Source organism: Rana temporaria, chromosome 6 (genome assembly GCF_905171775.1).
Source record: "Rana temporaria chromosome 6, aRanTem1.1, whole genome shotgun sequence".
Taxonomy (NCBI): domain Eukaryota; kingdom Metazoa; phylum Chordata; class Amphibia; order Anura; family Ranidae; genus Rana; species Rana temporaria.
Window position 1 is genome coordinate 221,730,669 of NC_053494.1, and position 14,420 is coordinate 221,745,088.

The window sequence follows — 14,420 nt, forward strand, 5'->3', positions numbered from 1 at the left end:
GGAGACTCGGGGTGATGAGTGTAATGTGTGGGAGACTCGGGGTGATGAGTGTAATGTGGGGGAGACTCGGGGTGATGAGTGTAATGTGTGAGAGACTCGGGGTGATGAGTGTAATGTGTGGGAGACTCGGGGTGATGAGTGTAATGTGGGGGAGACTCGGGGTGATGAGTGTAATGTGGGGGAGACTCGGGGTGATGAGTGTAATGTAGGGGAGACTCGGGGTGATGAGTGTAATGTGGGGGAGACTCGGGGTGATGAGTGTAATGTGGGGGAGACTCGGGGTGATGAGTGTACTGTAGGGGAGACTCGGGGTGATGAGTGTAATGTGTGGGAGACTCGGGGTGATGAGTGTAATGTGGGGGAGACTCGGGGTGATGAGTGTAATGTGGGGGAGACTCGGGGTGATGAGTGTAATGTGGGGGAGACTCGGGGTGATGAGTGTAATGTGGGGGAGACTCGGGGTGATGAGTGTAATGTGTGGGAGACTCGGGGTGATGAGTGTAATGTGGGGGAGACTCGGGGTGATGAGTGTAATGTGGGAGACTCGGGGTGATGAGTGTAATGTGTGGGAGACTCGGGGTGATGAGTGTAATGTGTGGGAGATTCGGGGCGATGAGTGTAATGTGTGGGAGATTCGGGGCGATGAGTGTAATGTGGGGGAGACTCGGGGTGATGAGTGTAATGTGGGGGAGACTCGGGGTGATGAGTGTAATGTAGGGGAGACTCGGGGTGATGAGTGTAATGTGGGGGAGACTCGGGGTGATGAGTGTAATGTGGGGGAGACTCGGGGTGATGAGTGTAATGTGGGGGAGACTCGGGGTGATGAGTGTAATGTGTGGGAGACTCGGGGTGATGAGTGTAATGTGGGGGAGACTCGGGGTGATGAGTGTAATGTGTGGGAGACTCGGGGTGATGAGTGTAATGTGGGGGAGACTCGGGGTGATGAGTGTAATGTGGGGGAGATTCGGGGTGATGAGTGTAATGTGGGGGAGACTCGGGGTGATGAGTGTAATGTGGGGGATTCGGGGTGATGAGTGTAATGTGTGGGAGACTCGGGGTGATGAGTGTAATGTGTGGGAGACTCGGGGTGATGAGTGTAATGTGAGAGATTCGGGGTGATGAGTGTAATGTGGGGGGACTCGGGGTGATGAGTGTAATGTGTGGGAGACTCGGGGTGATGAGTGTAATGTGGGGGAGACTCGGGGTGATGAGTGTAATGTGGGAGACTCGGGGTGATGAGTGTAATGTGGGGGAGACTCGGGGTGATGAGTGTAATGTGGGAGAGACTCGGGGTGATGAGTGTAATGTGTGTGAGACTCGGGGTGATGAGTGTAATGTGTGTGAGACTCGGGGTGATGAGTGTAATGTGGGGGAGACTCGGGGTGATGAGTGTAATGTGGGGGAGACTCGGGGTGATGAGTGTAATGTGGGAGACTCGGGGTGATGAGTGTAATGTGGGAGACTCGGGGTGATGAGTGTAATGTGGGGGAGACTCGGGGTGATGAGTGTAATGTGTGGGAGACTCGGGGTGATGAGTGTAATGTGGGGGAGACTCGGGGTGATGAGTGTAATGTGGGGGAGATTTGGGGTGATGAGTGTAATGTGGGAGACTCGGGGTGATGAGTGTAATGTGTGGGAGACTCGGGGTGATGAGTGTAATGTGGGGGAGAGTCGGGGTGATGAGTGTAATGTGGGGGAGACTCGGGGTGATGAGTGTAATGTGGGAGATTCGGGGTGATGAGTGTAATGTGGGGGAGATTCGGGGTGATGAGTGTAATGTGGGGGAGACTCGGGGTGATGAGTGTAATGTGGGGGAGACTCGGGGTGATGAGTGTAATGTGGGAGAGACTCGGGGTGATGAGTGTAATGTGGGGGAGACTCGGGGTGATGAGTGTAATGTGTGGGAGACTCGGGGTGATGAGTGTAATGTGGGAGACTCGGGGTGATGAGTGTAATGTGGGGGAGACTTGGGGTGATGAGTGTAATGTGTGGAGACTCGGGGTGATGAGTGTAATGTGTGGGAGACTCGGGGTGATGAGTGTAATGTGAGAGATTCGGGGTGATGAGTGTAATGTGGGGGGACTCGGGGTGATGAGTGTAATGTGTGGGAGACTCGGGGTGATGAGTGTAATGTGGGGGAGACTCGGGGTGATGAGTGTAATGTGTGGGAGACTCGGGGTGATTAGTGTAATGTGTGGGAGACTCGGGGTGATGAGTGTAATGTGGGGGAGATTCGGGGTGATGAGTGTAATGTGGGGGGGACTCGGGGTGATGAGTGTAATGTGGGGGAGACTCGGGGTGATGAGTGTAATGTGGGGGAGACTCGGGGTGATGAGTGTAATGCGGGGGATTCGGGGTGATGAGTGTAATGTGGGGGAGACTCGGGGTGATGAGTGTATTGTGGGGGAGACTCGGGGTGATGAGTGTAATGTGTGGGAGACTCGGGGTGATGAGTGTAATGTGGGGGAGACTCGGGGTGATGAGTGTAATGTGGGGGAGATTCGGGGTAATGAGTGTAATGTGGGGGATTCGGGGTGATGAGTGTAATGTGGGGGAGACTCGGGGTGATGAGTGTAATGTGGGGGAGATTCGGGGTGATGAGTGTAATGTGAGGGAGACTCGGGGTGATGAGTGTAATGTGTGGGAGATTCGGGGTGATGAGTGTAATGTGGGGGAGATTCTGGGTGATGAGTGTAATGTGGGGGAGACTCGGGGTGATGAGTGTAATGTGGGGGAGACTCGGGGTGATGAGTGTAATGTGTGGGAGACTCGGGGTGATGAGTGTAATGTGTGGGAGACTCGGGGTGATGAGTGTAATGTGTGGGGACTCGGGGTGATGAGTGTAATGTGGGGGAGACTCGGGGTGATGAGTGTAATGTGGGGGAGACTCGGGGTGATGAGTGTAATGTGTGAGAGACTCGGGGTGATGAGTGTAATGTGGGGGAGACTCGGGGTGATGAGTGTAATGTGGGAGAGACTCGGGGTGATGAGTGTAATGTGTGGGAGACTCGGGGTGATGAGTGTAATGTGGGGGAGACTCGGGGTGATGAGTGTAATGTGGGAGAGACTCGGGTTGATGAGTGTAATGTGGGGGAGACTCGGGGTGATGAGTGTAATGTGGGAGAGACTCGGGGTGATGAGTGTAATGTGGGAGAGACTCGGGGTGATGAGTGTAATGTAGGGGAGACTCGGGGTGATGAGTGTAATGTAGGGGAGACTCGGGGTGATGAGTGTAATGTGGGGGAGACTCGGGGTGATGAGTGTAATGTGGGGGAGACTCGGGGCGATGAGTGTAATGTGGGGGAGACTCGGGGTGATGAGTGTAATGTGGGGGAGACTCGGGGTGATGAGTGTAATGTAGGGGAGACTCGGGGTGATGAGTGTAATGTGGGGGAGACTCGGGGTGATGAGTGTAATGTGGGGGAGACTCGGGGTGATGAGTGTAGTGTGTGGGAGACTCGGGGTGATGAGTGTAATGTGTGGGAGACTCGGGGTGATGAGTGTAATGTGGGGGAGACTCGGGGTGATGAGTGTAATGTGTGGGAGACTCGGGGTGATGAGTGTAATGTGGGGGAGACTCGGGGTGATGAGTGTAATGTGTGGAGATTCGGGGTGATGAGTGTAATGTGGGGGAGACTCGGGGTGATGAGTGTAATGTGGGGGAGACTCGGGGTGATGAGTGTAATGTGGGGGAGACTCGGGGTGATGAGTGTAATGTGGGGGAGACTCGGGGCGATGAGTGTAATGTGGGGGAGACTTGGGGTGATGAGTGTAATGTGGGGGAGACTCGGGGTGATGAGTGTAATGTAGGGGAGACTCGGGGTGATGAGTGTAATGTGTGGGAGACTCGGGGTGATGAGTGTAATGCGGGGGATTCGGGGTGATGAGTGTAATGTGGGGGAGACTCGGGGTGATGAGTGTAATGTGGGGAGACTCGGGGTGATGAGTGTAATGTGGGGGAGACTCGGGGTGATGAGTGTAATGTGGGGGAGACTCGGGGTGATGAGTGTAATGTGGGGGAGACTCGGGGTGATGAGTATAATGTGGGGGAGACTCGGGGTGATGAGTGTAATGTGGGGGAGACTCGGGGTGATGAGTGTAATGTGGGGGAGACTCGGGGTGATGAGTGTAATGTGTGGGAGACTCGGGGTGATGAGTGTAATGTGGGGGAGACTCGGGGTGATGAGTGTAATGTGGGGGAGACTCGGGGTGATGAGTGTAATGTGTGGGAGACTCGGGGTGATGAGTGTAATGTGGGGGAGACTCGGGGTGATGAGTGTAATGTGTGGGAGAGATTCGGGGTGATGAGTGTAATGTGGGAGATTCGGGGTGATGAGTGTAATGTGGGGGAGACTCGGGGTGATGAGTGTAATGTGGGGGAGATTCGGGGTGATGAGTGTAATGTGTGGAGATTCGGGGTGATGAGTGTAATGTGGGGGAGACTCGGGGTGATGAGTGTAATGTGGGGAAGACTCGGGGTGATGAGTGTAATGTGTGGGAGATTCGGGGTGATGAGTGTAATGTGGGGGAGACTCGGGGTGATGAGTGTTATGTGGGGGAGACTCGGGGTGATGAGTGTAATGTGTGGAGACTCGGGGTGATGAGTGTAATGTGGGAGACTCGGGGTGATGAGTGTAATGTGTGGGAGACTCGGGGTGATGAGTGTAATGTGAGAGACTCGGGGTGATGAGTGTAATGTGGGGGATTCGGGGTGATGAGTGTAATGTGGGAGACTCGGGGTGATGAGTGTAATGTGGGGGAGACTCGGGGTGATGAGTGTAATGTGGGGAGACTCGGGGTGATGAGTGTAATGTGGGGGAGACTCGGGGTGATGAGTGTAATGTGGGGGAGACTCGGGGTGATGAGTGTAATGTGGGGGAGACTCGGGGTGATGAGTATAATGTGGGGGAGACTCGGGGTGATGAGTGTAATGTGGGGGAGACTCGGGGTGATGAGTGTAATGTGGGGGAGACTCGGGGTGATGAGTGTAATGTGTGGGAGACTCGGGGTGATGAGTGTAATGTGGGGGAGACTCGGGGTGATGAGTGTAATGTGGGGGAGACTCGGGGTGATGAGTGTAATGTGTGGGAGACTCGGGGTGATGAGTGTAATGTGGGGGAGACTCGGGGTGATGAGTGTAATGTGGGGGAGACTCGGGGTGATGAGTGTAATGTGTGGGAGATTCGGGGTGATGAGTGTAATGTGGGGGAGACTCGGGGTGATGAGTGTAATGTGGGGGAGATTCGGGGTGATGAGTGTAATGTGTGGAGATTCGGGGTGATGAGTGTAATGTGGGGGAGACTAGGGGTGAAGAGTGTAATGTGGGGGAGACTCGGGGTGATGAGTGTAATGTGGGGAAGACTCGGGGTGATGAGTGTAATGTGTGGGAGATTCGGGGTGATGAGTGTAATGTGGGGGAGACTCGGGGTGATGAGTGTTATGTGGGGGAGACTCGGGGTGATGAGTGTAATGTGTGGAGACTCGGGGTGATGAGTGTAATGTGTGGAGGTTCGGGGTGACTCGCTCACGGTCTCTCTTCCCTCTAGCAATGTATGCTGTGTAATAACACAGAGAAGTATTGTGGCCCCTCTGGGCCCCCGGACAGTGGAGGGATCGGGAACACGGACTTTGTCCTTTATGTCAGTGCCATCATCACAGAACGGTGCAGCCAGGAAAATATTGTCGCTTACGCCGCGTATTGCCAACTGGAAGCCGAAATGGACAGGTAAGAGGACCGCATGACACAGAGCAGGAGACACTAAGGTCAGTCTATGGACACAGGAGACACTGAGGTCAGTCTATGGACACAGGGGACACTGAGGTCGGTCTATGGACACAGGAGACACTGAGGTCAGTCTATGGACACAGGGGACACTGAGGTCGGTCTATGGACACAGGGGACACTGAGGTCAGTCTATGGACACAGGGGACACTGAGGTCAGTCCATGGACACAGGAGACACTGAGGTCAGTCTATGGACACAGGGGACACTGAGGTCAGTCTATGGACACAGGGGACACTGAGGCCGGTCTATGGACACAGGGGACACTGAGGTCAGTCTATGGACACAGGGGACACTGAGGTCAGTCTATGGACACAGGGGACACTGAGGTCAGTCTATGGACACAGGGGACACTGAGGCCGGTCTATGGACACAGGAGACACTGAGGTCAGTCTATGGACACAGGGGACACTGAGGTCAGTCTATGGACACAGGGGACACTGAGGTCAGTCTATGGACACAGGGGACACTGAGGTCAGTCCATGGACACAGGAGACACTGAGGTCAGTCTATGGACACAGGAAACACTGAGGTCAGTCTATGGACACAGGGGACACTGAGGTCAGTCTATGGACACAGGAGACACTGAGGTCAGTCTATGGACACAGGAGACACTGAGGTCAGTCTATGGACACAGGAGACACTGAGGTCAGTCTATGGACACAGGAGACACTGAGGTCAGTCTATGGACACAGGGGACACTGAGGTCAGTCTATGGACACAGGGGACACTGAGGTCGGTCTATGGACACAGGAGACACTGAGGTCAGTCTATGGACACAGGAGACACTGAGGTCAGTCTATGGACACAGGAGACACTGAGGTCAGTCTATGGACACAGGAGACACTGAGGTCAGTCTATGGACACAGGAGACACTGAGGTCAGTCTATGGACACAGGGGACACTGAGGTCAGTCTATGGACACAGGAGACACTGAGGTCAGTCTATGGACACAGGAGACACTGAGGTCAGTCTATGGACACAGGAGACACTGAGGTCGGTCTATGGACACAGGAGACACTGAGGTCAGTCTATGGACACAGGGGACACTTAGGTCAGTCTATGGACACAGGAGACACTGAGGTCAGTCTATGGACACAGGGGACACTGAGGTCGGTCTATGGACACAGGAGACACTGAGGTCAGTCTATGGACACAGGGGACACTGAGGTCAGTCTATGGACACAGGGGACACTTAGGTCAGTCTATGGACACAGGAGACACTGAGGTCAGTCTATGGATACAGGGGACACTGAGGTCAGTCTATGGACACAGGAGACACTGAGGTCAGTCTATGGACACAGGAAACACTGAGGTCAGTGTGATGGACTTTTTACCTATATGCTTCAGTTTAATCCTCCCTGCTTGTTTAAGGCTGTTAATTGTAATTACTCTTCTGCAGCTAGCCCTGTTTCAAATGTTAATTGTTCTAGCCCTGTGTTTACTGGTTACTGTGATTAGATAAGTGGCTTGTGTTAATTATGCTGATTGCTTCCTTGTGATAATTATCTCTCTATATGCGGTGCCGAGCCGGCTAGCTACTGAGTAGTTCAAAGAAATATCTTTATTTCAAAGGAGCTGTATTGAAGCCCCCCCACTGTGTGAGGGGGGGCGGAGATTTGTCATTGTAACAGTTGTAACCACATATAAACTCTGGTTTTTTACTATTAAAACTCTGTGTTATACCAGCATTAAGCCTTGGCTCATGTATGGGTGCTGCTGTGATTTCTTTTATGGGAAGAAGGGAACGTTGACGGGGATATCATACCGATACCGTCACAAATTGGTTGGCAGCAGCGGGATCTTCCCTCTACTCTCCTTTACACCCGGATTCCAAGCAGACACTGGGAACAGTGAATGGAAGGCTGCTACACCCTGCTTAAAAGAAATACACTGAAAGAACTACTGGAAGTTCGTGGAAGGATTGCTAGCAACAAAACCAAGCGGGTCATCATAGCAGAATTAATGGAGCTAGACCAGGAGAACGGGATTGCAGCAACGCCAGCAGTACAAGAGATGGAGACACCAGTGATTCAGGAGGAGTCACCAACCAACAAGCTAATGAGAGAGAAGCTAGCGTGGTTCGGCCCGAACCCAACGCCAGATGTGGTACTGAAAGTGATGGACATGTTAGTAAACGCAGAACTACAGAAGGATAAACAAATAAGAGACGCAGAGCTACAGGAGGCTAAAGAAATAAGAGACGCAGAGCTACAGAAGGATAAAGAAATAAGGGACGCAGAGCTACAGAAGGATAAACAAATAAGGGACGCAGAGCTACAGTTAAAACTGGCAGCAGTCCAACAAGCAACCGCACATTCTCCGAACAGTGAGTACAGCACAGCAGACACAAGGAAGATTCCGTTTAGCGCTTTTAAAGCTTTTGATGAAAAGGACTGTGAGATTGATAACTACCTGGCGGACTTTGAGCGACAATGTAACCTGCACCGAATAGCGAGAGGAGAGTGGGTTTCAATATTGTCAGGCAAACTGTCAGGCAAAGCTTCTGATGCTTTCCGGACCGTGCCAGATCAGGATATCCATAGCTACGCCCGGGTTAAAGAAGTGCTCCTGGCTCGTTATGCAGTAACCCCAGAGTCCCACCGACAGAAGTTCAGGGACTCACGCAAAACCACGAAAGACTCTTACGCAGAATGGGCATGCCAGCTGTCCCTGTCGGCCTCTAACTGGGTTAACAGCAGCCAGGCCACCACCGCAGAGGACATTTTGCAACTAATGCTCCTGGAGCAATTTTACAATCACATCCAGACAGATGTCAAAGATTGGGTGAGAGATCGCAGGCCCATGACTCTACCAGAGGCCGCGATGTTGGCGGATGAATATGCGGATACTCGCAAGACAAACCAGGTCACACCACGGGTACAACCTCCACGACCAACGGCGCCCTCGCACCCACCAGCCGCTAGATACCAACCGCCTAACAGACCGATGACATCTAGCCCTCGCTATCCACGCCAGGAGGACAACGAACAACGCTGCTTCCGGTGCAAACAGCTCGGTCACTTCAAGCAGAATTGCCCCCTGAATGACAACACCAGGTCAAATTGGTCTCAACCTGGGTACCGCCCACCAGCAGCAGCCCATTGTGTAGACTCGGCTTGGGATCCCCAGGAGCTGGGTCCGGAAGAACCATTGGGCCCCCTTTACGAAGCCCTCACGGTACAATCTGTTATTACGGACAACCGGAAACACCATTGTCAGCTGGTCATGGTTAACGGAAAAACCGCCCGAGGATTAAGAGACAGTGGGGCGACCATCACGTTGGTACAAAGACACCTTATTACTGCATCAGAGAAACCGGGGAAATCAATTGCTGTGAAAGTGGCAGGGGGGGCAGTATACCGTATTCCTACTGCACAGGTACACCTGGACTGGGGTGCGGGAGCTGGCGATGTTCATGTGGGCGTCATGAAAGACTTACCTTCTGAAGTCATCTTGGGCAACGACATTGGGCCCCTGACTTCGGCGTTCGCCTCTACCACCGCTCAGGAGGCCCACGCAGTAACCACCAGAGCACAAAGCCGCGCTGCCGAGAGCCATCCGCTTCCTACTGAGACCCAGGTAAGCCAACCCAACCTACCCTTGACTGTGGAACCCCTACCCTGGGACACCCCAGAGGACTTTGGGCGGGAGGTGACCGGAGACCCTTCCCTCAGAAAGTATCGAGAGAAAGCCAGGAGGGGCCAAGGGGGGTTAGAGAAGGAGCAATTTATCTGGGAGGAAGGCCGCTTGTACAGGCTCACCGAGACCCGGGGTAATGCCCCAGGGCCTAAGCAAAAACGCCAGCTGGTAGTTCCCCGGAAGTACCGGCAGGAGTTATTGAGGATTGGGCACGACGTACCCTTGGCAGGCCATTTGGGAATACGCAAGACAGGGTATCGGATAACCCAGAACTTTTTCTGGCCTGGGGTATCCGACGACGTCAGGGCGTATTGTCAAACGTGCGAGGTATGCCAACGTATAGGTAAAAAGGGAGACCACCCAAAGGCTAAACTAGTTTCCATGCCCATTATTGAAGAACCGTTCACAAGGGTAGCCGTGGACATTATAGGGCCCCTGGCCCAACCTAGCCGTTCCGGCAAGCGGTATATACTCACCGTAGTAGACTACGCCACCCGTTACCCCGAAGCGGTAGCTCTCTCTAACATACAGGCTGAGACTGTAGCAGAGGCCCTAGTTAAAGTATTTTCCCGAGTAGGCTTTCCCAAGGAGGTTCTGTCCGACCAAGGTACCCAATTCACGGCCGAGGTAACCCAGCAGATATGGAAAACCTGTGGAGTTAAATCCCTGACTAGCTCCCCATACCACCCCCAGACTAACGGCCTGTGCGAGCGCTTCAATGGAACGCTAAAGCAAATGTTGAAATCGTTCACAGGGGCGTACAAGGATTGGGAGCGATTCCTGCCGCACCTTCTCTTTGCCTACCGAGAGGTACCGCAGGAATCGACCGGATTCTCACCCTTCGAACTTCTCTATGGGAGGCGGGTGAGGGGGCCCTTAGATCTCATCAAGGATCACTGGGAGGGGCAAACAGAAATTGAGGGGACCCCGGTTGTACCTTATGTCCTGGAGCTGAGGGATCGCATGGAGGAATTAGCCCAGACAGTGCGAGAAAACCTCCAGGCGGCCCAACAGCGCCAGAAGGTATGGTATGACCGATGGGCTAGGCACCGGAGCTTTCAGATAGGCCAAAAGGTCATGGTATTAAGGCCGGTCCGAACTGACAAGCTCCAGGCTGCCTGGCAGGGCCCCTATAAAGTTATAGGACAGATATGCGACACTACCTACACGATAGCCAGTTGCGAGGATGAAGATGTGAAACGAACCTTTCACATCAACATGCTCAAGGCCTATCAGGAACGGGCAGAGGAGGTAGCCGCTATCTGTGCACCAGCAGGAGAAGACACAGAGACCCTACCCCTTCCCGACCTATTGGGCAGTAGCAAAGGGATGACCCAGATAGAGAAAGTCCAGCTAGGTGAACAGCTGGAGCCGCAAGAGCGGGCTCAAGCTGGCCGCTTACTAGAAGAAAAACAGGCCACATTCTCGCAGGAGCCTGGATACACACGCCTAGCCGTACACAAGGTGGAGACTCCAGGACAGACACCCCTGAGACAGCCTCCTTACCGTATCCCCGAAGCAGTCCGGGAAGGAATGCGGAAGGAGATAGATGAGATGCTTCGGCTAGGCGTAATCGAACCCTCAGAAAGTCCTTGGGCCTCGCCGGTAGTCTTAGTGCCAAAGAAGGATGGGACAACCCGCTTCTGTGTAGATTACCGGCGCCTCAACGACAAGACAGTTACGGACGCCTATCCGATGCCTCGGATGGACGAGCTGCTTGACCGTATCTCTGCAGGGAAGTATCTGACCACAATAGACCTATGCAAGGGATATTGGCAGATTCCTCTAGCAGAAGATGCCAGACTCAAGTCGGCCTTCATCACCCCGTTCGGCCTATACCAATTCCGGGTTATGCCGTTCGGGATGAAGAACGCCCCGGCCACCTTCCAACGGATGGTGGATCAGTTACTTGGGGGTCTCCAGAGCTTTGCATGCGCTTATCTGGATGACATCGCCATCTACAGCAATACATGGGAAGCGCACCTAGAACACGTAGGGGTAGTATTGGATAGGATCAAGGGGGCCGGGCTGACCCTGAAACCCGACAAATGTCATTTGGGTATGGCGGAGGTACAATATTTGGGCCACCGAGTAGGATGTGGTAAGCAACGGCCGGAGCCGGCCAAGATCGAGGCCGTTGCCAATTGGCCCACTCCCCACACCAAGACACAAGTCATGGCTTTCTTGGGCACAGCCGGCTATTACAGACGCTTTGTACCCGACTATAGCGCCCTGGCCAAACCCCTGACCGACTTGACCAAAAAGAAGCTACCCCGACAAGTCCTGTGGTCCCCGGAATGCGAGGTGGCTTTCCAAACCCTAAAGACTGCTCTGGTTAATGCTCCGGTGTTGGTTACCCCAGATCCTAACAAAAGATTTATTGTCCACACAGATGCTTCAATGTTTGGACTGGGGGCAGTACTAAGCCAGATCGGGGAGGATGGAGGAGAGCACCCGGTGGCATACCTGAGTCGGAAGCTGTTGCCAAGGGAGGTCAGTTACGCCACCATTGAAAAAGAGTGTTTGGCCTTGGTATGGGCACTCAAAAAGCTCACACCTTACCTTTATGGCCGGGCTTTCACTCTCATCACCGATCACAACCCCTTGGTGTGGCTTAACCGGGTTTCAGGGGACAACGCACGTTTGCTACGCTGGAGCTTGGCCTTACAGCCCTATGACTTTACGATTCATTACCGCCCAGGCAAGCAAAACGGGAATGCTGATGGATTGTCACGCCAAACGGAGTTAACCTCGGACTAAAAGCTCTGAACCCGTCAACCCTACTGGACCAGGAAAGGTCCAACAGGCTTTTCCGGAGCAGGGAGAAGAAGGGGGGCCATTGTGATGGACTTTTTACCTATATGTCAGTTTAATCCTCCCTGCTTGTTTAAGGCTGTTAATTGTAATTACTCTTCTGCAGCTAGCCCTGTTTCAAATGTTAATTGTTCTAGCCCTGTGTTTACTGGTTACTGTGATTAGATAAGTGGCTTGTGTTAATTATGCTGATTGCTTCCTTGTGATAATTATCTCTCTATATGCGGTGCCGAGCCGGCTAGCTACTGAGTAGTTCAAAGAAATATCTTTATTTCAAAGGAGCTGTATTGAAGCCCCCCCACTGTGTGAGGGGGGGGCGGAGATTTGTCATTGTAACAGTTGTAACCACATATAAACTCTGGTTTTTTACTATTAAAACTCTGTGTTATACCAGCATTAAGCCTTGGCTCATGTATGGGTGCTGCTGTGATTTCTTTTATGGGAAGAAGGGAACGTTGACGGGGATATCATACCGATACCGTCACAGTCAGTCTATGGACACAGGGGACACTGAGGTCAGTCTATGGACACAGGGGACACTTAGGTCAGTCTATGGACACAGGAGACACTGAGGTCAGTCTATGGATACAGGGGACACTGAGGTCAGTCTATGGACACAGGGGACACTGAGGTCAGTCTATGGACACGGGACACTGAGGTCAGTCTATGGACACAGGAGACACTGAGGTCAGTCTATGGACACAGGAGACACTGAGGTCAGTCTATGGACACAGGAGACACTGAGGTCAGTCTATGGACACAGGAGACACTGAGGTCAGTCTATGGACACGGGACACTGAGGTCAGTCTATGGACACAGGAGACACTGAGGTCAGTCCATGGACACAGGAGACACTGAGGTCAGTCCATGGACACAGGGGACACTGAGGTCGGTCTATGGACACAGGAGACACTGAGGTCGGTCTATGGACACAGGGGACACTGAGGTCAGCCTATGGACACTGAGGTCAGTCTATAGACTCAGGGGACACTGAGGTCGGTTCATGGACCATCAGTATAGATGACTTTGCACCAGTCCTAATCTCCCTCAGCAAAACATTATCCTCTACTGAGCAATAGTCATACTCTGTACTGATGTCTCTGCGTCTCCAGTAATTATGTGTCCCTATAATTCTACATTTCTTCGTATTTCCTTGTTAGACCGATAGCGGGATATGCCAACCTCTGTCCAAACATGATCTCCACCCAGCCCCAGGAGTTCGCTGGCATGTTATCTACAGTCAAGCATGAAATTATTCACGCCCTGGTAAGTCATCACCCCCCCCTTCCTCCCGGGCATCATATCCCCTGTCCATCACTCCCCCCCCGTCCATCATTCATCCCCCCCCCCCCGTCCATCACCCCCCCTCCCGGCCATCATATCCCCCCCCTCCCGGCCATCATATCCCCGTCCATCACCCCCCCCTCCCGGCCATCATATCCCCCCCCCCTGTCCATAATCCCCCCCCCCCCGTCCATCACCCACCACTTCCCATCTCACTATTCATTGGGTACCATGGTATAGTGTGAGCGTTCTCAGCAGTCCCTCCTCTGTAGCTTGTCCTGTATGTTGTGTCCAGCCGCCCAATTTCCATGGTATAGTTACTAAGAGCAGCCCCGCCCTCCTGATATAGATATATAATACTATAAGCCCCGCCCTCCTGATATAGATATATAATACTATAAGCCCCGCCCTCCTGATATAGATATATAATACTATAACCAGCCCCGTCCTCCTGATATAGATATATAATACTATAACCAGCCCCGTCCTCCTGATATAGATATATAATACTATAATCAGCCCCGCCCTCCTGATATAGATATATAATACTATAATCAGCCCCGTCCTCCTGATATAGATATATAATACTATAACCAGCCCGTCCTCCTGATATAGATATATAATACTATAACCAGCCCCACCCTCCTGATATAGATATATAATACTATAATCAGCCCCCTCCTCCTGATATAGATATATAATACTATAATCAGCCCCCTCCTCCTGATATAGATATATAATACTATAATCAGCCCCGCCCTCCTGATATAGATATATAATACTATAATCACCCCGTCCTCCTGATATAGATATATAATACTATAACCAGCCCCGTCCTCCTGATATAGATATATAATACTATAACCAGCCCCGTCCTCCTGATATAGATATATAATAC

At 52.5% G+C, this 14,420-nt stretch overlaps 1 protein-coding gene across 1 annotated transcript in view; it reads left to right on the forward strand.

The window, feature by feature from the left end:
• LMLN (leishmanolysin like peptidase) overlaps positions 1 to 14,420 on the forward strand; it is an 81,087-nt gene that overhangs the window by 38,020 nt on the left and 28,647 nt on the right. Inside the window, exons 6-7 of the mRNA XM_040358319.1 lie at positions 5,547 to 5,725; positions 13,399 to 13,504. Coding sequence (XP_040214253.1) covers positions 5,547 to 5,725; positions 13,399 to 13,504 — 285 coding nt within the window. The remainder of the gene's footprint in view (positions 1 to 5,546; positions 5,726 to 13,398; positions 13,505 to 14,420) is intronic.